The following is a 27,439-nucleotide window of genomic DNA, read 5'->3' on the forward strand; positions in this document are numbered from 1 at the left end:
GAGAGTGGTAGTCAAGTTCAATGATTATATGTCTGCCAGCCTTTTAGTTAAATTAAAAGTTTGCAGGCGTAAATGGGAGCACATCCTGTTTGCCTTGGGTGTTCTGTATTTCTAGTGTGCCCTTATTTGCTTCCCATTCCTTTTTCATCAGACAGGTAGTGAGGGCCTACCATGTGAAGCTGCTAGAAAGATGCTGTGGAAAAAGCTAAGACTAATAATATGAACTCTAAGAGGGAGTTTACATTTCTGAGGGAGACAATTTGAACCGGCCAAGAAAATATTGACCGAAGTTTATAGGCACCAAAACCATTAAGAGATCAGAAGAGAATTTGCCAGATATAGTGTCCAAGCAATCTTTTGTGACACCATTCCTTTCTATTTCCCTTCTCTTCTTTGTTTAAAGATAACTATAATGTTGATGAAAAGTTGAACATAACCTGAAAAACTAGTAGAAATTAATAGAAAATTAATAGAGATGAATAGGGAAATAATGGGTGTAACTAATCCTAATTTCTCCACAGTCTTTATGTCTTGGTACTGCTAAGTTTTCCTAAAACAGTGAAAGGTATACTCCAATTTATCCAGAAAATATGTGTGGTGTCTTTACATCCTCACTTGCTCTTTCGTTTGGAGTCCTCATTCCTGGTTGTATCTCCCCAGTGCTTATACATATTCTGCTTGACTGTGACAGAATTGGTCAGGCAATGGGTTGAGGGGACCATCCACATGCTTTCAAAATGATAGGATTAAACAACTCTTTTCTGTAGGTTATAATATCCCCCAAGGTGTCAGTTTTTTGTTTCTCTGTGCAGCACTGGCTGTCCTGAAACTTGCTCTGTAGACCAGGCTGGCCTTGAACTCAGAAATCCACCTACCTCTGTCTCCTGAGTGCTGGGATTAAAGGTGTGCACTGCCACCACCTGGTAACCCTACTCCCAGTGCTTTGGAGGAAGAGGCAGGTAGACATCTGAATTCAAGGCCAGTCTGGCTTACCCAGTCAAGTTAATAAATTGTTACAACAGTGTGGGTGAGTCTGTGGAGAGTGAATATCTGTTACTATGATTTACTAACATTGTAGAACTTACAGCAGAAAGATTCTTCTAAAATAGAAAATCTCTTTTATTCTTAGAAAGATTAGAAGGAAAACCTCCCAGCTATTTATTTTAGATATTCTTGCCTTTTAAGATCATGAACAAATAATCTTCCATGTGTGTTGGTGCACTCCTGTGATCCCTTACATTTGGGAAGTGGAGGCAGTAGGATCAGGAGATGGCCAGCCTCAATTACAGATGAAGTCTGAGGCCCTTGTGCCTATCTCATATACACAATAGTTCTGGTTTCACTTTTACTTTCATCTTTTTAATCTCGAAATGCACCTGCTTTCCTTGCTTAGTAATCATGACAGAAAACTGTGCCAAGTCCTCAAATCACATTATTTAGAACAACTGAATATTAGCATGCTTGTGGGGGATGGGGGTGTGGATAATATGTGTGGAGGCCAGAGGCTGACACCAGACATCCTTTCTTGATCTCATTCAGTCTTTATTGTCAGGCAGGGTCACTCATGATTGATTTGGCAAGACTGACAGGCCAGTGAGCTTGAGGAAACTCCACATCCCCAGTGCTTACTTTTGTGTTTTTAGGGATCCCAACTCAGGTTCCTGTGCCATCTCTCCAGCCCCTTAGTTTATGCTTCTAGTAAATAAAAAGAAATTAAGTGCAGAAGGTTAGAATGTGGATTGAATATGGTCAAAATACATTTGTTTTTGTGGTTGGAGAGATGGCTCAGTGGTTAAGAATGCTTGCTACTCTTCTAGATGAAGAAAATTCAGTTCCCTGCTCACAGCTACCTGCAACTCCAGCTCCAGAGGATCTGACATTCAGTCTTCTGGCCTCCATGGTAACCATAACATATGTGGCATATAAACAGACAGACACACAAGCATGCATAAATTTAAAATGTTTTAAAAATACATTGTATGAAATTCTCTAAGACTTAAAAAATAATTTATTTTGGGCTGGAGAGATGACTCAGAGGTTAAGAGCACTGACTGCTCTTCCAGAGTCTCTGAGTTAAATTCCCAGCAACCACATGGTGGCTCACAACCATCTATCATGAGATCTGGTGCTGTCTTTGGGCTTACAGGCAAATATGCAGACAGACACTGTATATGTAATAAAAAGAAGTAAATAAATTAAAAATAAATAAAAATAAAAAATAATGTATTTTAAGAGAGTATTAAGTGGCCAGGACTGATAGTACAAGCCTTTAATGCCAGCACAGAGGCAGGAGGCTCTTTGTGATTTCAAGGCCAGCCTGGTCTACATAATGAGTTCCAGAATTACATAAAGAGACTCTCTCAAAAGTCAAAAAACAAAAAGAGAATATTAAGTGTCTTCTTACAGGCAGCTAGTCATTCAATACTTTTAAAACTTCCTAGATGGAATATTCATCCTTACATTTTTTTGTATTTACCTCCCCATAATTGCCAGTCACTGAACCTAGTTCTGAAAAACAATAAATTAATGCATGTCTTATGCTATATCACTGCACCAGTGAGAGATGGAAGAATCACAGGGACTTGCTGAATGACAGGCTAAAGTTCAGTGAGACAGCCTGCCTCAAAGGAATAAGGTAGAATTATCAGGACACTCAACATTATCATCTGGCTATCCATGTACACAGAGGCACATATACCCAAACACATGTATGCCTACAGCTCTCTCTCTCTCTCTCTCTCTCTCTCTCTCTCTCTCTCTCTCTCTCTCTCTCTCTCTCTCTCACTCACACACACACGCACACACACACACACTTTATTTTTAAGTCACAGTAACACAATTTAGCTGAGATAAACATAAACTGAACTCCTGTACCAGCTTTGGAAAAGCTATTTGGCAAGATCTTCTGAAGTTTGGGCTGTGGTATAACATGTATTTAGCATACATAAGTCCCATAAATATAATGTCAGTATTTATAAGGTAAAAACAGGCTATCCAGACCAAGCTAGCTAGCTAAACTAGCCATATTGAAGATCTCTGGATTCAATTGAGAGACCCTACATCTATGAGATAGATGTAGAGTGATCAAGGAAAACCCTAAAATCAGCATTAGATTCTACACACACATGCATGAAACCGTGCATGCACATGTGCAGGTATGCGTGCACACAAACACAGACACACAGCAAAGAAAACTAGAAGAGTTCAGTGTAAGCTAAGTATGGTGGCACATAGGTGTAATTCCAACATTTGAGAAGCTGAGATAGGAACCATGTAAATTTAAGGCCAGCCTGGGCAACATAGCAAGTTTGAGGCCAGCTATCTTAAGTGGGATCATTCCATGCCCAGAAAAAAGTTCAGAGGAGCTAGAGATGGTTCAGTGGTTTGAAGTTCATGCAATTCTTACAGAGAAGGTGAGTTTGGTTCCTAGCACCAATGTCAGGTGGCTCACAATGACCTGTACCTAGCTTCAGGGAGGACCTGAGACCTCAGGCCTTCAAAGACACTTGCAATAATAAAATAATCTTTTTTAAAAATCCAAGTTTTCCAGTGGCTGCCTTCTCCTGTAGTCTCTTGCTGGCAGTCATGGTAAACCCCATGATGGCAAGCCCTTTGGAGACATCACCTAGCCATTTGCAGACAATGATCCAAAGACAGCAGAAAACTTTTGTGCTCTGAGCTTCAGATAGAAAAGATTTGGTTATGAGAGTTCCTCTTTTCACAGAATTATTTCAGAATACATGTGCAAGGGCGGTTACCTTACACACCATAATAGCACTGGCATCAAGTGGGAAGAAATTTGAGGAGCTTCATCCTGAAGCTTAGCATTTTGGTATTTTGTCTATGGCAAATCCCACTTTTTCATCTCACTGCCAAGACAGGGTAGTTATGTGGCAAGCATGTGGTCTTTAGAAAGCAAATGAGCATCATAGAAGCCTTGAGGAGCTTTGGACCCAAGATCAACAGGAAAATCATCATTGTTGACTGTGGACAGCTCTAATTATGCCTCTGACTTGTGCATCCTGTCCAGCAGACTGTGCCTTCCATCACTCACGAACATGCCCTCCCCACATCTGTTCCCAATGCCCCAAGATCTGAGCTCTCACCGCACTCCTCTGGGTTCCATGTCTTCTTTATTCTCCTCTAAGTTTATCTAAACTGCCAAGTTCAGTTTATGATTATGAGCAAAACCTAAATAAGAGCTGTTACCAAAAAAGCTCAATGTATGTGCATCCCAGCAATTCCAATCATTAAGTGTGTGCCTAAAAGGAATATATACATATGTCCATCAAACAACATATACAAGAATGTGCTTAGAGGCCAGGGTCAATGATGCAGCCCTTTAATCCCAGCACTTAGGAAGCTGAGAAGGGCTGTGAGTTCACGGCCAGCCTGGACTACATAGTGAGTCCTCTCAGAAGAAAAGAATGTTTTTAGAAATATTACATATAATGACTAAAACTGGAAAACTCACACGTCAGTAGTAAAATGGATAAATACTTCAAGATATAATCAGATAGCAGAGCACTAAAGCACTAAACAAATACTGATACACACTCAGTGAGACAGATTAATACCACAAATGAAAGGGAAAACCAGAGACATACATCTTGTACATAAAGTTCAAAAACATAAAGATAATTTATGGTATCACAAGTCAGGAAATTGGGTGAGTGCATAAGAAGAGGGTCATGTCATTCTTCCCTAAGCGTTCATTTCTTCCCTAGAATGGCTTTGTGTGTTTTTCCACTGCTTGTGTGTTCATTTGGTGAAAATATTCTGTCTGCTGGGCACATTATCTGTGGGTGATCTAGAAGATGACTTTTCCTTGGCTATATAATTTTGATGTATAGAATATATACTGAGACATGCCTCATAACTAGATCTATTTGTCCCACAAGGACTGTGGACTCATAATACAATTAACTCACTTTCACCTCAGAACAAGTTCAAACTAAAGGCCTTTTGTAAATAGATCATAAACTTGAAACCTTGCAGCTATGTACCAAGTCAGAGCCACAGATGTCCAACCAAGGTTACTAAGAAAAGCATGCCAATTCTTTACTTGCCAGTCTACTAACAATAGATCTGTATCCTAAAGTTGTCATTGGGCTCTGTACCCTCCCAGTCTGGTTGCAGTTTTGCTCGAATGACCTTGGAACCTTATATGGCTGTGGCAATGGTTCTGCCTGTATCGCTTAGCTTAAGAATGTGCTTCTGACCAATAAAAAACTAATGCTAGCTTCTTTCCTGCTGTTTCTCTGAAGGGGCAGACAGGACTTTTCCTGTCTCTTCCCCTTGCCCCCTTCTCTTCTGTCCTCTCTCTGTCTCTGTGTCTCTTTACCTCTTTTATCTTTCCTTCTCTTATTTTCATACCTCCCCCTCAATAAGACTTTCAATATGAAAAAAAAAAAAAAAAACCTAACTGTAATTCTTATCTTTTGCTTCTCTGGGGGAAGAGATTTGGAAAGAGAGGACTAGAGAGGTAGTAGCTGGAAAAAAAAGCTGGGGGAAATGTAAAAGGATAATAATATAGGAAAAAATAAGTAAGTAAAAAATGAAAAAGAAGAAAAATCGAAACAGAATTAGAATTGGAATAGAATTGAGGCAGAGAATTAGAGCTAAAAATGTATAGACATGAGGACAAAAGAATTAGAAAAGAGAACCGTCAAGGGAGTACAATAAAGAACACATGTATAGAATGAACATAGTGTGAGCAGATTCTTTCCTACAGCCCTCAGACTTAGAGTCTACGCTTATTGTGGCATCTCTTTTGGACCCTGAGCAAGAGCTTTTGAGGCAAGGACCTTGAAAGTTTTCGATAATTGCCTGCAAGAGAGAAATGTCAAGCACCATTTAAAGGTAACTACTTTAGCACTTCTGTGAGTCTGTGTATCTTTAGTAATCAAATCCAATAGGCTTTAAGCTATGTTCTCAGCCCTGATAAGATATTTTGAGGCTATAGGTATAGTTTTAATGAATTGTGATTATTAAATCGGTCAGTTAACACCTGCATACATACATAACTACCTATGGTCACTGTGGCAGTGTCAGCCCTGCCTATCTCTCTCCTGCCTAGCTATTGACCATTCAGCTCTTTATTAGACCAGTCAGGTGCCTTAGACAGGCAAGGTGAAAGAAACAAATGCAACACATCTTTACATAACTAAACAAATGCAGCAAAAACAAAATTAACACATCTTTGCATAGTTAAAGTAATATTCTGCATCATAAACACATGTAGCACACCTTTGCCTAGTTAAAATACTATTCCACGAATCACCACAGTGAACGTTATATTTTCAAAACTTGTTCAATCTTATCCAGCTAAAACTTTATACCATTACCAAAACCTGATTTCTCTACTATGTCCCAAACCTTTACAACCACAAATGCATTCTCTGCCTCTACAAGTTCAGTATTTTTGGATTCTACATATGAAAGAGATCATGCAGTATTTATCATTCTGTGCCTGGCATATTTCATTTAGTATAATGTCCTCCAGATTCCAACTTGTGAAAAAGAATTAAAGAAAAACTTAGAGCCAGGTGTGGTAGTGCCTTTAATCCCAGCACTCCAAAGGCAGAGGCAGGTGGATCTCTGAGTTTGAGGCCAGCCTTGTCTACAGAGCGAGTTCAAGGACAGCCAAGCTCAAGCTGTGAAGGTAACCATGGAAAACAGAAAACTGATGAAGATATAGTTGAACAAGGGGGCCATGTTCCAGCCCCAGTAAGCTGCAAAACTTGACAGCTTTGGCCATGTGGTTCTTACTGTCTCTGCCTCCAGATACTGGAATTATAGGCAAATACCACATGCTTGAAGGCCTTCTTAAGAGCTCATTTGAAGGTTCTAGCAGGGGAGTGCAGCTACTCTTATATCCTTGTCTGACGATGAACCGTACGTCCTCTTCCACCAACCTAACCCAGAGCAGTGAAAGACAGAGGAGACACCCGCCTAGCCAATAAGATCAGCCAAATCAGTCCTGATGACCAACAGATGTCATGGCCAGCTCACCTTCATGTCTCCTGAGGCAGGGCCAAAAGACACTTCATTTCCCCAAACTCCAAAAGATAGTCCTGGACTATAGGAAGATTTCTAGTGGTTATTTAGAACCTGTGAAGCCCGTTCCCCACTACCAAAAGAAATCATTGCCCTGATCAGTGGCAGAAGGAACAAATGGGTTGTCTGTGGTGACTATTAACAAAGTGAATGCTGGCCTCCAGGCTCCCTCTGTATCACAAGTGCCAGTCACACTTTTCAGAGTTCATGCTAGCATCCAAGCCCGTCTCACCTCCCCCCTCCAACTCCCTCCAGCTCATGGGCTTCCTTCTCCCCAGCTACTCAGTCTCTCTCTAGTCTGCCCATGTTCAATCTACTTTTTTCTCTCCCTGTTCTGGACTCTTCAGATGCTTCTGGCTGTTCTCTCTTCCTATCTACAGTAAAACTTCCCCCTTAACCATATCGTGGAGGCCTTCTTAGCTCCAGTATCTTCCCTAAGTCTCTGTGCTATTTATTTTATGTATTTATCTATTTATTTATTGTTTTGGTGTTAGGAATTGAACCCAGTTCACTTGCATGCTAAACTCACTGAACCATGCCCCCAATTTCCAGGTCCAGATTTTATTTTTATTTTTAAAACATCTCTAGTAATTAACATGGAAATACTCATTTTAGAGGTCTCTAGACATTTTAAAGTTTGTCAAATAGGCTAATGCTTCCTTCACTTCTTAAAAAATAGTAAGAAACATATGGGACTGCTCTACTTTTCTGGTAGGGTAGTTTCTGGTTGAAATTAACAACAGCCAGTTCCTTCCTGCTGACTAGGAACCAACCCTAACCTAAGATAGCAGCTCTGTTTCCTACTCTGTCCTGTGCCACCTTTTCTGGAATGAGGCTTGCTCTGAAGGTTCTGAGAGGCCAGCGCTGCTCCCAGCAGCAGAGTGGATATCATTTTCCTGTTTGTATTTCTTTCTTCTTTTTGCTTTGTCTGGCTCTGAGTTTTTGCATTGTTGGAGTTTTGTTGTTGTTGTTGTTTGTTTTTCTTTGAAAATAGAGCCCCCCACATGCACACAATATATTCTGATTATGGTTTCCTCTCCCACACTCCTCCCACTTCCTCCCCTCCCATCCAGATCCACATCGACATCCCCACATCCATCCCCCTTTCTGCCACTCCTTAGAAAAGAAACTGACACCTAAAAGAAAAACAAATTGGAAAAAGGCAACACAGACAGAAGGAGAAGAACCCAAGAAATGGCACAAGAAATAGATACAGATCCGGAGACACATTCAGGAATCCCATAAAAACACAAAACCAGAAGCCATATATACATGCAACTCCAATAGGGCAGATTAATATATATATATATATATATATATAATATTATATAATTATATATATATGTGTGTGTATTATCTATAACTATAAACACATATGTAATACAATATAATAGCTGGGTGGTGGTGGAGCACACCTTTAATCCCAGCAGAGGCAGGTCGATCTCCGAGTACAAGGCCAGCCTGGTCTATACAGCAAATTCCAGGACAGCCAGAGCTACACAGAGAAACACAGTCTTACAAAATCAAATGAGAAGAAGAAGAAATAAGAGTAAAAATAAAAATAAATTTAAATTTAAAAACAATTTTATTTTCTGTTGGCCATCTACCCCTGGGCGTGTGAACTGTGAACTAACCTACTATTTCCATGGTGGCTGTACAATTGTGCACTCCCACCAGCAGTGAATGAGTGTCCCCCTTACTCCATATCCTCACCAGCATGAGCTGTCATTTGTTTTATTGCTCTTGGCCCTTCTGACTGGTATAAGATGAAATCTCAATGTAGCTTTGATTTGCATTTACCTGATGCTAAGGATGTTGAACATTTCTTTAAGTGTTTCTCAGCCATTTGAGTAACCTCTTCTGAGAATTCTCTGTTTATATCCTTAGCCCATTTTTAAATTAGATTATTTGCTTTCTTGATATCCAGCTTATAAATTTTTTATATATTTTGGATATTAGCTCTCTGTTGAATGTGTAGTTGGTAAAAAATAAATAAATAAATAAACAAACAATCTTTTCTCATTCTGTAGACTGCTGCTTTGTGCAAACAATACCGTCCTTTGACATGCAGAAGCTTTTCACTTTCATGAGGTCCTACTTATTGTTGATCTTAGTGTCTGTGCTATCAGTGTTTTGCTCATTAAGTCTTCCTGAGCCAATGAGTTCAAGGCTATTCTCCAACTTCTCTTCCATCAGATTCAGTGTATCTGGTTGATTCTTTGATCCATTTGGAGTTGAGTTTTGTGCAGAATGATAAGCATACGTCTATTTTCATTCTTCTGCATGCAGCCATCCAGTTTAACCAGCACCATTTGTTCAAGATGATATCTTTCTTCAAATGTGTATTTCTGGCTTTTTAATAAAAAAAAAGTCACGTGCCCATAGATGTGTGGATTTTTGTCTGGGTCTTCAATTCAATCCCATCGATCAAGGGATCAAGGTATCTGTTTTGGCGCCAATACCATGCTGTTTTTATTACTACAACTTTGTAGTACCATTTGCATTTGTGGATGGCATGACCTCCAGCAATTCTTTATTACTCGGGATTATTTTAGCTATTCTGTTTGTTTGTTTTTGTGTTGTTTTGTTGTAGGTGTGTGTGTGTGTGTGTGTGTGTGTGTGTGTGTGTTTCCATATGAAGCTGAAAATTATCTTAAAGAGCTGTGAAAAACTGTGTTGGAATTTTGATGGGAATTGCATTGAATCTGTTGATTGCTCTTGTTAGGATGGCCATTTTACTATTTTACTACTAATTCATGAGCATGAGAGATCTTTCCATCGCTGACATCTTCTTCAGTGTCTTAAAGTTTTTATTATGCAAGTCTTTCACTTGCTTGAATAGTGTTACCTCAAGATATTTTATATTTTGAGGCTTCTCTGAAGGGTGTTTCCCTGATTTCTTTCTCAGCCCATTAGTCATTTGTATATAGGAAGGCTACTGATTTTTATGAGTTAGTTTTGTACCCTGTTGTGTACAACAGTTCCCTGCTAGAATTTTTAGGTCACTTATGTATATTGTCATATCATTCTTTCCAATTTGTATCCCCTTAATCTCACTTACTTATTGTTCTAGCTAAGACTTCAAGGAATGTATTGAATAGAGAGAGTGAACAACCTTGTCTTGCTCCTGATTGTAGTAGCATTGTTTTTAGTCTCTCCATTAAGTTGATGTTGGCTATAGACCTGCTGTAAACTGCCTTTAATATGTTAAAGTATGTCTCTCCAATTTCTCCAGGACTTTGATCATGAAGAGGTATTGGTTTTTGTCAAAGCCCTTTTCTGCATCTAATGAGGTGATTTTTCAGTTTTTGTGTTTCAGGTTGTTTATATTTTAATTACATTTATCAGTTTACATATGTTGAGCTATACCTGCTAATACTACTTGATCAAGGTGAATGATCTTTTTGATGTGTTCTTGAATACAGTTTGCAAGTATTTTATTGAGAATATTTGTATTTATATTCACAAAGGAATTTGATCTGTAATTCTCTTTCTTTGTTGGGTCTTTATGTGGTTTAGAACTCATAAAACAAATTGAGCAATATTTATTGTTTTTGTTTTGTGGACTAATTCGAGGAGTATTAGTATTAACTCTTCTTTTAAATCTGGTAGAATTCTGTGCCATGGGCTTTTTTCAGTTGGTAGACTTGATTACTGAATTTTATTTTATGAGGGGTTATAGATCTGATTAAATTGGTTATGATCTTGATTTAACTTTGATAGTTGGTATATATTGAGAAAAGTATCCATTTCTTTTAGATTTTCCAATTTGGTGGAGTACAGGTTTTAAAAGTATGGGTCCTTGTGATTCTCTGAATTTCCTTAGTGTCTGCTGTTATGTACCCCTTTTCATCTCTGATTTTATTAACTTGGATCTTCTCTACCTTTCAGTTAATTTGGCTGAGGCTGTCTCAATCTTACTGATTTTCTCCAAGAATAAACTCTTATTTTATTGATTATTTGTATTATTTGTTTCTATTTTATTGATTCTAAACCCCGAGTTTGTTTATTTCTTACTGTCTTCTCCTTTTTGTTCTAGATCTTTCAAGTGTAGTATTAAATTACTAGAATGAGAACTCCTTGGCTTTTTTATGTAGACACTTAGTGCCGTATGACCTTGGAATCTCTTAGAGTCTGCAGCACATCTGTACGGGACCTTCTGGCTTTTAGTCTCCACTGAAGTCAATGTTATTCTAATGTTTATATGTTAGTGTTGGGGTACACTGTGTAGTGCAGGTCACTCCAAGATGAAATTTTAAGGCCAATCTGGCAGCAGGAAGGTCCGGCATCTCTGATGAACCATACAAACATGTGTTTATTGATTGTTATACAAAGAATTTCCTCATTCCAAAGTCCCTAATATAATTTACAGATCTTTCTAAGATAACACCATATGCCCTCGTGATCCTAGTCCTTTATTATGTATCATTTGCAATACACAATTTTACAAGTGCCTTAGGTGTACCAGAGGCATCTTGTGATCAAAGTCATGGGAGGGCTGCAATGCCCCTTCAGTAATGCGATTCTACAAGTCACAGAAAATAATCACTATTTACCACAATGATTCTTCAAGATCAAAGTACTTATAAAAAATAGCTGTTCATTCTAATATCTACCCCAGTGCAGAGAGTCTGCTAAATTCCTACAACATGTTACTTGGTCTTTCTCCCTTGCAGGTTTTAATATTTATTCTTTGTTCTGTTCATGAAGTACTTAGATTATTGTGTGCCAAGTAGAACATCTTTTCTGGTCCAGTCTATCTGGTGTCCTATATGCTTCTTGTACCTTGATAGGCATCTTCTCTAGGTTAGGGAAATATTCTTGAAAATAATTTTGGGGTCTTTGACCTGGGTCTTCTTTTTCTTCTATTCAAATTACTCAAAGGTTTGGTTTTTTTTACAGTGCCCCTGATTCCCTGGATATTTTGTGTCTATGGGGTCTTTTAGATTTAATATTTTCTTTGAATGAAATATTCATTTCTCCTATCTTGTCCTCAATGCCTGAGAGTCTCTTTTCAATCTATTGTATTCTATTAGTGAGGCTTGTGTCTGAGGTTTCTGTTAAGTTTTTCATTCCCAGATTTCTCTCAGTTTGGGTTTTCTTTGTTGATTCTGTTTCAACCTTCAGGTCTTGAACTGTTTTATTTATTTATTCATTTATTTGTTTCCTTCTACTGTCTGTTTTTCACAAATTTCTTTAGTGGATTTATTCATGTTCTCTTTAAGGACCCCTATCATATTCATAAGGCTGTTGTGAGGCCTTTTTCTTACAGGGCCTCTGCTATGCAGTACTGCTCAGCTCTAATGGGCATTGTCCTAGTTTATTCCATTTTTGTGCTGGTGTCTAGGCATCTGGGATGGTGAAGACTGTAATTCTAGTGCTGATATTTGGTCTGGTCTTCATTGAGTGGGTGTTCTGTCCCTTGACTTCTATTACCCTCTCTGCTTCTTAGGAGAGTGTGGTAGATGTGTGTTGCCTGGTAGAAAATTCTTCTAGGGTCCTGATAGGTGTGGCCACTGGGGGTCCCTGGTACAATGTATTTCTAGGTATAAAGAGCTGTTACTTAAGAGTGGGAATGGGCTAGAAGGGCTAAGGGGGGTCCATGGGAGGGAGGAAAACAAGGTGTTCTACCAGGGTCTGCTTAGTATCTGGGAGTGGGGTTAGAGAGTGAGCAGACATAACAGCAATGTCTGCTACAGAGCTGGGGATGGGAACAGGGTATGATTGGATTTGGAGGAAAGCAGGGAGTGTGAAGATCTGCCTCATTGGCCTGCCTGAGCATTCCTTGGGGGATCAATCCTCCTGCGACATGGGAATAAGTTGAGAGAAGGAAGATTAGAGGAGAAAATCTATGTGATTCACTGGAGATGGGGGCAGAGAGGGAGGGAACACCGAAGCAGGTGGTCTGCTACAGATGGGGGAGCAGTGGTGAGACTGGGGATTAGATTTGGAGGAGAGGAGGAAGAGGTGAGGATTCCCAGTTAGCTTACCTGCTGCTTCCCCTCCCTGTGTGGCAGGCAGGTTCCCAAGGAATGGGGGCTCTGCTTGCTTTTTGACATAGGGTCTCACTCTATAGCCCAGGCTGGCTGGAAACTCATGATGATCCTCCTGCCTCAGTCACTACTACTCCAAGTGCTGGGATTGAAGGCACAGCCCACCATGCTCAGATAGAGATTTTTTTTTTAACTTGAGTTTGAGCATTTGATGTCCCCACATAAAGGAAGGTCTTAATACTAATTTTCTTAGAGCCAACTGGCAATAAAAGGAAATGTCATCATACCTTACAACTTACAACTTAAACCCTTTCAGCCTTCCAATTGCCGCTTGCATGCCCACCTCCCCCCCCCCCCTTTGGAGCTCTCTCACTCTTCATTTAACATGCTACCTTGATTTACTTAATCTCTTGCCTATAGATAACCTAATAACCCACATGTAAGTATGTACCCACAATAACTCACATCTTTGCTTAATTTTTATAAAGGAGAAGAGAAAACCAGCCAAAAGAGGATGAAGGACAAGGAAACAAAAGGAAGTGGAATCTGGTTAGATTGAACAGTTCTACTATCCCTCCACACTGCTATAGAATATTATTTTAACTGGGCAAAGACGTATTAAATTTGTTTTTGCTATAAGCTATTACTTTACCCATGTAAAGGTGTGTTACTTTTGTTTATGCTGCATTTGTTTCACCTTGCCAGCCTAAGACACCAGATTGAGCTAATAAAGAGCTGACCGGCCAATGGCTAGGCAGAGAAAGGATGGGTGGGGCTGGCAGGCAGAGAGAATAAATAGGAGGAGAAATCTAGGCTGGAAAAGGAAGAACTAGAGAAGAAGGAGGAGAGACACATCCCAGGGTAAGAAGCCAGGCAGATGCCAGACAGACAGACACAGAAAAGCAGTGAAAGTAAGATACATAGAAGAAAGGGAAATAAAGAGAAACAGGTTGTGTTAAAAGAACTAGCCAGAAATGTGCCTAAGCTAGATAGAGCATTCAAAACTGATCAGAAGTTTCTGGGTCATGATTTGGAAGCTGGTTGGTGCCCCCCACTTAAAAGAGAAAGACACACACACACACACACACACACACACACACACACACACACACACACACACACACCCCTGTGTGTCACCAATTCTGGCATTGCCATGACTCGGTCATTTAAGTAAGCCTCCACGGGGTGGAACAAAAGCCACCAGAGAAAAATAGGAAAAAGAACAAAAGCACACATTAGGGTTCCTCCTTTTCCAACTTTTGTTTCTAGAAGACTTACTTGAGGGCAGCTTTCCTGAGCTGAAAAATCCTGACTGTTATTCTTGAACATGAGTGTTCGAAGGGAGCAATTACAAGACCGGGCCATCGTCAAAATTGCAGCTCACTTACCAGACCTCATTGTCTACGGAGATTTCTCTCCAGAGCGGCCATCAGTGAAGTGTTTTGATGGAGTTCTGATGTTTGTTGATATTTCAGGCAAGTGCAAAAGGGATGTTTGTGTAAAGTGCTTGAGTAGCATGCTTGCATCAGAAGTCACACAAAGGTTGTGATTGCGATGGGGATACCTTTTCAAACCTCTAGGCTGTTAAAGTCACTAGTGTCACTGTGCACACTGGAAAGAGAATGCCCTCATCCCCCAGATGTCTCTCATCTTCCCTTCCCCCAGCTTTCAGTTACAGGCATGTCTTTAAGACACCTGAGTTTCCTGTCTGGTACTTGTGACTCCGGTGTCCCTGCCCCAGCTTCACAGTCTGGTCCCCCAAGTCCCACACACATCCCTGACAAACTGACAAACTCAGGAGATGGTCTGTGTTTATATCCTCAAACTAAACATACCCCTTCAGAAGAATTTGAAAAAAGTGTGGCCTGTAAGCCATGGAACAAAATCTTTCATTTCCAACAATATGCCAACATCACTATATACACTATATACACTAGGAACCTAGAAAGAAGAGATGGCTTCTCCTGACCCCTAGCCTATTAAGTGCTGCATGGCTAATGACAAAGGTCATTTGAAGAACTGCCTGCTGTTAGTGGAGCCCACTTATGGCTAGTGGAGCCCTCTGCTGGCTCTGCTTGACTCAAGGAAGCCAGCTGCAGTTTCTTACAGGTTTTACTGCGATGACCGAGAAGTTCAGCACAGCCATGTACATGGACCGTGGGGCTGAGCAGCTGGTGGAGATCCTCAACTACTACATAAGTGCGATAGTGGAAAGTAAGTGTGCTTGGGTTTTGGTGGAAAACATTTCAAGTCATTGCTTTATCGGCATTTGGATAGTAGAGTTCAGTGACTTAGAGTTCTTATATTCATGTTCATGTATATGCAGTCCTTCTGGTTAGCAGTGTTTTGTTCTGTCTTGTCAACTTGACACATGCCAGAGTCATCTGGAAAGAAGGAACTTCGATTGAGAAAATGCCTCCCTGAAGTTGGCCTGTTGGCAAGACTGTGGAACATTTTCTTGATTAGTAACTGATTTGGGAGTGACTAGCCCACTATGGGAGCTGTTACCCCTGGGCAGCTGGTCCTGAGTTGTATTAAAAAAAAATCTGGGTGAGCCATGGGAACAAGCCAATAAGCAGTACTCCTCTGTGGTCTCTATTTCAATACCTGCCTCCGTATTCCTGCTTCAACTATTGCCTTAACTTCCCTTTATGAAAACTATAAATATAAGCTAAAATAAACTCTTTCCTCTCACAGTCATTTTGATCATTTTGTTTATCACGATAGGAAAAAGCAAGCCAGAACAGTCATCAGTACTTTTAATATGTTATATTACAACTAAATGAACGTGATCAAGTTTTACTAATAAGACTACATGAGAGAAAGTATGTTTTATGGTAAAGACCCGAGTCTATAGCCAAGGCTAGCCTGGGACTTATATAGATATGATCTTGAACTCAAGGCAATCAATCCTCTTGCCTCACCTTCCCAACACTGAGATTATAGGAACAAGCCACAATACCTAGGTTAATGTTCTTTTTGAAAATTATTTATTCTTATTTTATTTTGGGTATGGGTATTGTGTCTGCATGGGTGTTTGTGCACCACGTGTATGCCTGGTACCTGCAGAGGCCAGAAGAAGGTGTCAGATTCCCTGGAACTGGAGTTATAGATGCCTGTGAGCTGCCATGTGGGTGCTGGAAATCAAACTTGGTCCTCTGCAAAAGCAGCCAGAGCTCTTAACCACTGAGATATCTCTCTAGCCTGAGGCTAATGCTCCCTAAAAGTAGAAACAAAGCCTATAATCCCAAGACTTGGGAAACAGAGGTAGAAGGAACATAATGGAAAATAGTTGTGTTCTAATCTAATCTAGGTTTAGGTAAGCCTGTGTTAGGGAGGTTAGGGAGGGCTTAGCTGTTCTTGCTGCTCTTATAGAAGATTCAGTCCCCAGAACCCACATTGGGCAGCTCACAACTGCCCATAATTCCAGTTCCAAGGGATCCAATGGTCTCTTCTGGCCCCTGTAGGTACCTGCATAAATGTACTTATACACAGAGAGAAATAAAATCTTCAAACGAATCACTCAAAGGGCATCTAATATGTTTTTGCATCCCATTTGGCAAAGCAGGCACTCAGTATTTTGTGAGATATTGTTAAAACTAAGAAGTATGCAGGAGCAGAGGTGTGTGTGTGTGTGGGGGGTGTCCTTCAAGGCCTAACTTGCCTAACATGCCCTGTGTTCATCCCCAACACCAAAACAAAACCAGCAAACACAAAGTTCCACTTATAGAGTCTAAAGCAAATGGCAACCAATAGAGCCCATTTTCTTGCTCCTGTTCTTGGGGAGTCTTGTCCACCAGGCCATGCTCCCTTAAAGCTGGCTTAAGAAGAATATTCTTATACACCTGGAGGATGGCAAGGATTCTTAGGGCTTGTAGGGAACTCTGACTTCTGCTTCCTGTTTTGTTGTTGTTTTCTAGGTCACAGCATGGTTTGGCTGTAGTGCTCACTGTCCTATAGCTGAGGAGGCAGACCTACCTGGAAATAATGAGACATGTTTGATAGAAGTGTGTTCTCTGAACTGCTGTTCTCTCTACCATGTCCGTCTATCTTCCCCTAAGACAGGGTCTAAGGTCCAGCTATGTAGCCCAATCCGAGCTCAGACGCACATGATCCTTTTGCCTCAGCCTCCCAAGTGACAAGATTGCAGGCATATGCAACCATACTCTCAAAGCTGCCTCTGTTTCGCTAGTGAGCACTGATCACTAAAGAACCCGTGTGACTTAACCTTTCTTTCTTTTTCAGAAGTGCTGATTTTTGGAGGAGACATTCTAAAATTTGCAGGTATGGAAGCTGACTGAGATGGGAAGGGTAGGAAAAACTGAGGTGCCTGCTCTGTTACAAAGGAGGCACTTCAGGGAGTCATGGCCAGGGACTGGGTTGAGAAATGTCTGCAGCAGCACAAGCTTATGCAACGTTCAAGCAGAGCGCACTGGTGTCCAGGGCAGGACTACAGTCCCCAGAGTCTCTCTTACAGGCGATGCACTGCTGGCCCTGTGGAAGGTGGAACGGAAGCAACTGAAAAACATCATCACGGTGGTGATAAAGTGCAGCCTAGAGATCCATGGCTTGTTCGAGGCCAAAGAGGCTGAAGAAGGCCTGGATATCCGAGTCAAGATAGGTAAGTCTTTGGAACCAGGTGTATGCCTGCAATTCCAACTCTCAGGAGACTGGGGCAGGAGGATAGCTGGGAGTTTGAGCACATAACAAGACAACCTCAAAAAATAAGCAAACGAAAGAAAGGTAAGTAAAGAACAGATGCTATATCTGTTGGGATCTGGTTCCTCCTAGGACATGCTGGCTTGGTCCTACCATTGAAGTTGGAATCAGGCTGACCAGAACACAAACTTTTGCTTACTCACCAGCCATTTAAGAGAATTTGAGATGATCATGATGTCTATACAGTAGGCTATTATAAAAGTAAAGTAGATTAGATGTGGTGTCACATGCCTATCGTTGTACCACTCAACACAAGAAACTATTAAGTTTGAGGCCAGCTTACAGTATAGAGGGAACCTTGTCTCAAGACATACGTACTTTTGGGTTTGGAGATATAACTCAGTAGAGTTATATCTTAGCCTGCAAGATGCCCTGGATCCCAAGAACCACATAAGTCAGGTATTCTGGCAATGCTTATAATCTTAGTACTCAGAGGAGGCAGGAGGATGAGAAGTCTAAGGTAACCAATAGTGTAGCTCAGTTGCAAAAGGACAATGTACCATGTTTTGAGTTCTATTCCTGATGCTTCACAGACCAGGTGTGATGGTGCATAACTTTAATCCTAGCATTTGGGTGGTGGAAGCAGGAAGATAAGAAGTTCAAAGTTATCCTTGACAACTAAACAAGTTCGAGGCCATCCTAGACTACATGAGATCTTGTATCAATAGTAAGGAGATTATCCTCAGCTTGTATACAGTTTATAGACAACCTGAGCCACATTAGGTTTGCATGTAACAAGCTCTCAATGAAGGAATTGATATTATTGTTAATATCTTGCTGCTTATCAAGCTTGTGTAGCAAGCATTAAGTTCAACAGAGGGTAGTTTGTCATTACATAAATTCAGCAATGCCATAAGACTTTGCTTAGAGGTTGTGTAGTCACATCAAGATTCTGATTTTTGCAAGGCCCAGTGCTTCTGGGAAATAACCCAGAACTTGTGCAAACCCATTGCTTACCTCCTTCAGGACTGGCTGCCGGCCACATCACCATGCTGGTCTTCGGGGATGAAACACGCAACTACTTTCTGGTGATTGGTCAGGCGGTAGATGATGTGCGCCTTGCACAGAACATGGCCCACATGAACGATGTTATTCTGTCACCAAACTGCTGGCAGCTCTGTGACCGGAGCATGATTGAAATTGAGAGGATTCCGGATCAGAGAGCAGTTAAGGTGAGAGAGTGGCAGCTGCCAGTGTGTGCCAGCAGGCTGACTCCAGAGCCTGGGTTAACCTTAGGACATGTCCTGTGGGAGGAAATGGGGCTGCTGAATGAACTCAAGAAGGAAATGCTCCCCACCCACACTGAGAGTAAATGAAACTATGGGATGGTCTAGGGGCAGCCTGGAGTTGTCAGGTCTGATCCTCATTTGAGACAGTCTCATGTAGCCCATGCTAACCTTGAAGTCATTACATAGCTAAAGGTGGATTTAAACTACTGATCCTCCTGTCTCCACCTCCGGACTGCTGGGATCACAATGTGTACTCCATGAATGGTAGTGCTTAACCCAACAACCTCCTAACTCTGGTGGACTGTCAGCCATTTGCCAGGTATACCCCCATCTGTTTTTGCCTGGTGTCTTCATATTGTTGAACTAAATTTCTGCATCTTGGGAGGCAGGAATACCAGAGACTAGAGGATGTGCCAATCTCATTGTATCATACTACAGAGTTCATGGTTTTCTTGAGACTTTGGAGGGGGGCGTTAACAGCCTTTGTTTTTAAACATGTAAAAGAAACAAAAGAAACAAATGGGGTGAGGATCTCTCCTGGGAAGCCTGCAGTCCTGTTTTGGGTGTGTACTGTCATTTCTATAAGCATCTCTCTCTCCCTAATAACCAGACTTCAATGAATAATAACCTCAAACTCTGTATCATACTGCAGAAAGAAAAGAAAGGAAGAGATAGAATAGAGAGGGGAGGGGAAGGAGATATGGTAGGAAAGGGGAAAGAGAGGAGGAAAAAGAAGGGCATGTGGTTTTCTCAGGGGTTGTTTGAATTAAAATTGAATTAAAATGTTCAGAAAGCCAGATGATGGTGGTACCCACCTTTAACCCCAGCACTCAGGAGGCAGAGGCAGGGAGATCTCTGTGAGTTAGAGGCCAGCCTGATCTACAGAGTGAGTTCCAGGACAGACAGAACAGTTACACAGAGAAACCCTGTCTCAAAAAAACAAAAAACAAATGTTCAGAAGAAGTTAAAGAAGAAGAAAGATCCTTGGGGTGGAAAAATATAAATGGGTGGACCTTTGTGTGTATCTACTGACCCTTGAGGTCTTAAAAAGTTATTGGAAAGAAATTTAAATTTCTGTTCATTTCTTTTTGAGCTAAAAATTGAACCTAGGACTAAGCATATGCTCAGTGTGAGATATGCCGATAAGCCTTTAAAATTTCAACCCAATTTTGTTGGACAAAGCTGAAGAACAGAACTACACGTGCTAGGCAAGTACCCTATCTCACCGAGCTACAGCCCCAGCATCTTCTGTATTTTCTTTTTGAGACAGTGTCTCATGAGTAGGCAAGGTTCTCATTGGATGTCTATTGTAGCACCAGAAATCTCTTTTGTTGTTGTTTGTCTTGTTTTGTTTTTCAAGATAGGGTTTTTTCTGTATTGTTTTAGAGCCTGTCCTGGAACTTGCTCTGTAGGCCAGGCTGGCCTCGAACTCACAGAAATCCACCTGCTTCTGCCTCCTGAGTGCTGGGATTAAAGGCATACACCACCAACACCTGGCTGCACCAGAAATCTTAGACTTCTTTTTTTGTCTTCCTGCCTCAGCATCCCCAGTAGTTGGAATTACAGGCCTGCCCTACTAGCAACTGCAATCCGCCTCAAATCAAAATTACACTTTGTAACCCAATGGCTAGACGTGATGACACATCCTATGGTGGTAGCACTGGAGAACCTAGCCTTTCAAGTCTGAGACTAGCTTGAGCTAGTTATCAAGGCCTTATCTCAGACAACAAACAAACAGGGTGTAGATATAGCACAGTGGAGGAATGTAAGGCCCTGGGTTCAATCCCCTGTGTTGGGCCTGGTGACGTGCCCTTACTGGGCCTGACGACATGGCACTTGCCTTTAACCCTAGCACTCAGCAAGTAGAGATAAGTAGATCTTTGTGGTTTCCAGGCCAGCTTGGTCTATATCTGAATTCCAGGTTATCCAGGACTACATAGTAAGATCTTGTCTCAAACCAACAATCCACTACACTGAAAAATGTTACCACCACTACTTAATAGTAATAATAACAGCTGAGTGGGGGTTTTGAGCTCATACCTGTAATTCTAGCACCTGAGAGGCCAAAATGTAAGGATGGCCAGGAGTTCAAGGTACCACAGTCTATAGTACATCATTCATTCTAAGCCGCAGAGTGAGACCCTGTCTCAAATAAAACAAAATCCCTAAGTGTGCCAGTCACTATATGTCATGTCCTAGATATTCAAAAGTACCTGCTATAAAATGATATCCCCTAGGTCACACAGCCCTCAGAATAACTGGAATTTTATTGTCTGTTTTATCCAGGTTAGCTTCTTAAAACCACCTCCTACTTTCAACTTTGATGAGTTTTTCACCAAGTGTATGGCCTTCATGGATTATTATCCTTCTGGTGACCACAAAAGTAAGTAGCCTCCACGCATGGACCCTTTGCCTTAAGTAGGGACTTAAGCCAATGTCAGTGGCTCTGTGACAAGTTAATACTACAGGGTTTCTATGTATAACAGCCCTGGCTGTCCTGGAACTCAATTTGTTGACCAGGCTAACCTTGAACTCACAGAGAGCCACCTGCTTCTGTCTTCCAAGTGTTGGGATCAAAGGCTTTTGCCACCAATACCACCAGGAGTGGATGCATTTCTTAACACAGCTCTGGCCCTAGACCTTGACATGAAGGATACAGACTTCCCATTCTCCAACAGCAATTCTGAATTCTTAGCCATCTTGTTCTCCTGGCACTAATTCCCATCTATTTTCTTCAGAACATTAATGAGATAAAATGCAAAGCATCTTTGACTTCAGTTTACCCTCAAACATCTCCTAAGTTTCTATATATTTGCGTTATGTGTTTATTTGTTCTTGCATTCCCTCTTTTCATTTCTCAATAAATAGGCAGTGGATATGACTTGGAGTGTGTGTTTACCTACTTTCCTGGCTTTTATTTTAAATTTAATTTTTAACTTTATTTTGTGGGAGGGCAGGGTCTCATTAAGTACCCTAAACTGGCCTTGAACTCTTTATCCTCCTGTCTCAGCATGTTGCACTACACTTGTCTTATTTCCCTGACATCCAGTTTCTTCCTTCTCCCCTGTGTCTGAGAATATGTCAAATCCATTAGCTACACCATGAACTAGAGTCTGGTGATCTTTTCCTTGACTTCATCCTAGGTTGTTGATCCTAGGTGCTGGCTTTGGATGTTATTGCTATTTGGAAGTTTTAATTTAGTTTCTTAATAATGCTTTAGCTTAAACTCAAGGCCTTGGGCCTTGTGTTCTTCCTTACCCCTGAGCTATACTCTCAGCCCCAGCCTTTCCTAGGTGGTTGACTTTGGATTAATTCCCCCATGCATATGTGTGAAGGATCAAAAATGTAGGACTTTGTACGTGCCAAGCAAGTGCTTTACCACCAAGCTACATGCCACACCCAAATACTCTTGATTTTTGTTATTGTTTTATTTGCTGATACAGTCTCGAGTGGCCCCGTCTGGCCTCAAACCCTGTATGTATCAAAAAATGATCTTTAACTGCTGATCCTCTTGCCTCCACCTTCAATTACCAACACAAATTCCAAGGCATATGCAAAACACATTTATTAGTGAATGTATGAATGAAGGGATCAATAAGCATGTAACACATAGATGTATAGAAACTTACAAGAAGTTTGAGGGCAAGTAGGAGTCAATGATGCTTTGTGTGTCGTCTCACTAGTGTTTGGAAGATGGTAAATGGAAACTGGTAGTGTGGGCAGGAAGATGGCTAGGTACTTAGAATTTCGTTCTGGAGAAAGGAAGTGGCATGCTACCACACCAGTGTGGCTTTTGTTATTGTTGTTATTTAATTCAGCTTTGTTTTGTTTTTGAGGTGAGTTCTTGCTATGTTGCCCAGGTTGACCTTGAACTTCCTGGCTAAGGCCCTAGCAGTCTTCCTGCTTCCGTTTCTTTAGTGTCACAAGTGACTTGGATTAATCATTCTGTGGATATTATGTGTTCTGTTTTCCTGGGGCTCTAACAATATTTGTGTTAGTTTTTCTTTTATCCCCCAAACCACCCATCTTCAGTGTCTTTAGCTAGTTTCCTTCCCTTTCTTTAAATGTTGAGGAAGTCAGGGTGCTGTGCTTGACTTTCTCGTCTTCTCTATTCAGTTCTTCCCCAACCATTCTTGTCAAGCTCCTCCATATGACTACAGCAAGGTACCTAAGAAACCTGCAGTGCAAAATTCAAGATCAAATCCAAAAATAAGAATTGTTCTAAGTTTCAAAGCATTTTAGTTTGATCCTGATACTAAGTCACATTCAACTGAATTTAGAGAAGTCCACAACCTGTAAGAACCTTTCTGTGCATTTCCCTTGACCGTGTGTGTGTGTGTGTGTGTGTGTGTGTGTGTGTGTGTGTGTGTGTATGTGTGTTTAGGATGTTTCAAGACAGGGTTTCTCTGTGTGATGTAGCTGTCCTGGCCTGGAACTCACTCTGTAGACCAGGCTGGCCAAGAACTCAGAGATCTGCCTCCCTCTGCCTCCCCAGTGCTGGAATTAAAGCCATGTGCCTCCACCACCCAGCTTACCTTGTGTCCTTTTTGACCATCAGTGTCCCTGGGTCTCCTTAGGAAACCATGAGGAGCACTGCTCCAGAGAGTGGGAACAAAAAGACTCCTATCTCTAGCATTGCTGACCCTGCCCTTTCCTTCTACCCTCTTAGACTTCCTAAGACTTGCCTGCATGCTGGAGTCTGATCCTGAACTCGAGTTGTCTCTACAAAAGTATGTGATGGAAATCATTCTCAAGCAGGTATTTTCATAATTCAAGGTGTTCAATTTTGAGGTGGCAGAAATCTCTTCAACAGCCAGAAGGACAAAATTGTAAACAAAACCAGAATCTGGTTTAAAAAAAATGTTCCTAAAGTTTAAAAAAATATAGTTTTTTGAGGTAAGACATAAGTCTTACCCCAAAGAGAAGTGTTAATGGCCCTGAGACAGAGATTCAGTTTGTCCCAAATAATATGTTTCAACATGGAAAGTCTTTCATGGGAATAACACAAAAGACAATCATAAATCAAGATTTTTTTCAAGTATGTTGGTGGGAATATCAGACAGTTGGATGACAGCAAAGTGTCATAGGTACCATGTTTTCTGATATTCTTAGTATTGGGGTTGCCTAGGATACCTGTGGGATAAGGTAAATTAACACATTCCAAGGATTTCATTCGATAACTGAAAAGATGTTAGGCCAGACTCAAGAGACAGGCAATGGATGACCATTTAAGGATCGAAAGATAACACAATATCTGCATCTGTAGCAGGCCAAATCTTGACCATTTAAGGATGGAAAGATAACACAATATCTGCATCTGTAGCAGGCCAAATCTCTACAACTATGAAGTTCTAGCCAATACCTTAGTCAGCCTCACAGAAGCTTTGAACTGTCTTCAGCAGAGAAAAGCATTTGATTGACCTGCGATTCTTTTAAATTGCTGGAATTAGGGCGCTATTTTTAATAGTCCTTTAAAAAAGCAGCTGCTCTCAACTCCAAGTGTAGGGTATTGTCTCTAAATGGACCTCCAGGTGGCGACTACTAGTGCCTGTGATTGTCCAAGAGAAAAGTCTCTCCTACAACCTCCCTTAACTCAAAAGACAGAGCCCATTAGCTACTGCTGAGGTCACTGACTACAAGAATGGGGTATACAATGGACTCATGAGTTGATGAGGAATTGTGAGTAGAAATAATGAATACTGTTAAAGAGGTATATCTGGGCATGGGGAGCTAAAAAAAGGTAAAAGACAAATCTTGGAGGATTCTACCAAGGCCTATCCCAGCACTTAAAGGACATAGGTCCTCAGAGATGCTGTGGTTCAGTTTTCTCGGCCAAAAGTAAGAATATGTATTTGAAAAAAATCATTACATTTTTTTTGAAAGAATACAATTAAATGAACCTAATCCTGAGGCTAGTTTAGGCAGTTAGCAAGTGTGGTGGCTTAATTCCCTGTAGTGATTTGTCCTTCTGTAAGATACATCTCACATTGTCAGTGGAGAATCTCATACCTTTGTGTTATTTGGACAGAAAATACAATGACCCCCCCCCCATTGATTTGCAAAGCACTTCATTTAACAAAATTCAAGGTAGACAACTACCAGGGATGATTTGGGAAATTTTTTTCCACCTGCCTCTCACAGGATGGGAATGTAGAGAATAAAACAATAAAGCAATACACAAAACAGTAAAAAAAAAAGTACACCACCAAAAAGAGGCAGGTGTTACATGAAATGTTGGAATCCAGAGCTGGGTTTTAATCTGCCATTTTCTATCTACATAACTTTGGGAAAATTGTGTTACTTCTCCATGCCTCTGCTTTCTAATCTGCAAAAAATGGAAACACTGATGCTAGATTTTACATTTTCATCTGAAAATAGTGGGATAGAGTCTAAAAATATTCCAGAAGGCACCAGAATAAGAAAGACAAGGTTAAGTGACATAGAATAATATTGTTCTACCTAACTGGAAAAATAAGAGCTCAAAAGGTAATAGTAGCTCTTACTGTGAAGTCACACGTTGGCATGAGGAATTTGATTGTTAGGTAATGGAGCAGTTTCTGGAGTGTGTGTGTGTGTGTGTGTGTGTGTGTGTGTGTGTGTGTGCTGGGGAAGACATTAGGATGATGGGTTCTGGCCAGGTTCTTTTTCCCATGGGCTGGCTGTGTATTGTACCTCACAGCCTGATAGCTTCAGTTGCCTCAGCATCTCAAAAGGCTTTCTTCCCAGCAGTGACTTGGGGTGTGGCCTAGAGTGGTGTTGAAAGGTTCTACTGCCTAGGACATGCACTGCAGAAAGCTGCCCTCTGCCTTGCAGATTGATGACAAGCAGCTTCGGGGCTATTTATCTGAGCTTCGTCCTGTGACTATAGTGTTTGTGAACTTAATGTTTAAAGAGCAAGACAAAGCGGAAGTCATAGGTTCGGCCATCCAAGCTGCCTGTGTGCACATCACTTCTGTCTTGAAGGTCTTCCGAGGCCAGATCAATAAGGTTTTCATGTTTGATAAGGTAAGTATGAACTGCAGACTGGGAATTCTACCAGTAGTGTGAGGTTAGCACTTATGGCCAAGGACATTGATTGGCGAGGCAGAGGGAACAGATGATGATGGGACATTTAACCTAGGATACCAGTCTTTATAACAACTTATACATGGCCAATATGCCAGGCACTCTTCTCAACAATTTTCCTAGATTAGCTAAGCCTCATGATTACTCTGTATTATTGGGTTTTTTTTGTTTGTTTGTTTTGTTTTGTTTTGTTTTGTTTGAGACAGGATCCCACCATGCAACTCTGACTATTCCAGAATTCACTCTGTAGACCAGACTGGCCTTGAACTCAGAGATGTGTCTGCCTCTGTCTCTTGAGTGCCATGATGCCTCAATAGTCTTTTAAAAAGTTTTGAACCATATTTTATTTTATAGGAGCATATGTGTATGAGCATATGTGTGCCAAGGTCTGCATGTGGAGGTCGGAAAACTATTTCCGGAAGTTACTTCTTTTCTTCTACCATTTCTGTCTGCCTTTATTCAACGAGCCTTCTTTTTACAACATTTTTAAGTTAATTTTTATGTATATGGGTATTTTTCCTACATGAGTGTTTGTACATCACATGCATGTATGGTGCACAAAAAGGATAAAAGAGAGAGCATTATAGCCTTTGGAACTGGAGTCATAGATGAGTAAGAGTTACTATGTGGGTGCTGAAAACTGAACCTAGGTCCTCTGCAAGGGCTGAGCTGTCTCTACAGACAAGCACCTGCGCATGCGTGCACACACACACACACCCCTGTGGGCTTTTTTAAAGACAGAGCCTCACTGTGTTGCAGGCTGTCCCAGAACTTGCTTTGTAGGTCAGTCTTTTCTGGAACTCACAGAGACCTGCCTGCCCTTGCCTCCTGGTGCTGGAACTAAAGATGGGCATGTCCTAAGTTACCTTGACAGATTCTATCCTTTCCAGCACTCTGTTGTGCCTTTAGACTTAAATGTCATCCTTCAAAGCCCAAGGCCTTGTCCACAAGAAAGAGCAGACAAGAGTACATACAAGTAGCTCAGCAGGAGCCATCTCTGGAGCTAAAGTAAGTCCTTCACAAAGAAACGAGCTACGCTACTGATGGTGCCCTAGGAGTTACTGATTCGCCAAGCATAGGGCAGATGTGACAGAAATGGAAAGGGAAGACTGCTGTGACATCAGCAGTCCATCAGCTGAGGGCGACTGGAGCTGCTTGCTGACTCTCTTGCTCACAGGGGTGCTCCTTCCTCTGTGTCTTTGGGTTCCCCGGGGAAAAGGCACCTGATGAAATCACACATGCCTTGGAAAGTGCCGTGGACATATTTGACTTCTGTTCTCAAGTCCACAAGATCCAGTGAGTGTTGACCCTGATCCCAGCTAGTACTCCTGGGTCGTCTTAAAGGGACAGAGACGGTGGGGGCACAGGAAGCTG

General features: G+C 41.2%; 1 protein-coding gene across 1 annotated transcript in view; it reads left to right on the plus strand.

Moving 5' to 3' along the window:
• Positions 1–5,723: 5,723 nt before the first annotated feature.
• Positions 5,724–27,439, plus strand: part of Adcy10 (adenylate cyclase 10) — a 66,032-nt gene continuing 44,316 nt past the window's right edge. The window contains exons 1-10 of the mRNA XM_051186179.1: positions 5,724–5,862; positions 14,322–14,527; positions 15,162–15,266; positions 17,298–17,336; positions 17,530–17,673; positions 18,738–18,943; positions 21,287–21,383; positions 23,670–23,758; positions 25,814–26,005; positions 27,243–27,361. Of these exons, the coding sequence (XP_051042136.1) occupies positions 14,380–14,527; positions 15,162–15,266; positions 17,298–17,336; positions 17,530–17,673; positions 18,738–18,943; positions 21,287–21,383; positions 23,670–23,758; positions 25,814–26,005; positions 27,243–27,361 (1,139 nt within the window). The 5' untranslated portion in view covers positions 5,724–5,862; positions 14,322–14,379. The remainder of the gene's footprint in view (positions 5,863–14,321; positions 14,528–15,161; positions 15,267–17,297; positions 17,337–17,529; positions 17,674–18,737; positions 18,944–21,286; positions 21,384–23,669; positions 23,759–25,813; positions 26,006–27,242; positions 27,362–27,439) is intronic.

This window comes from Phodopus roborovskii, unplaced genomic scaffold (genome assembly GCF_943737965.1).
Source record: "Phodopus roborovskii unplaced genomic scaffold, PHOROB, whole genome shotgun sequence".
In the NCBI taxonomy this organism is placed as follows: Eukaryota; Metazoa; Chordata; class Mammalia; order Rodentia; family Cricetidae; genus Phodopus; species Phodopus roborovskii.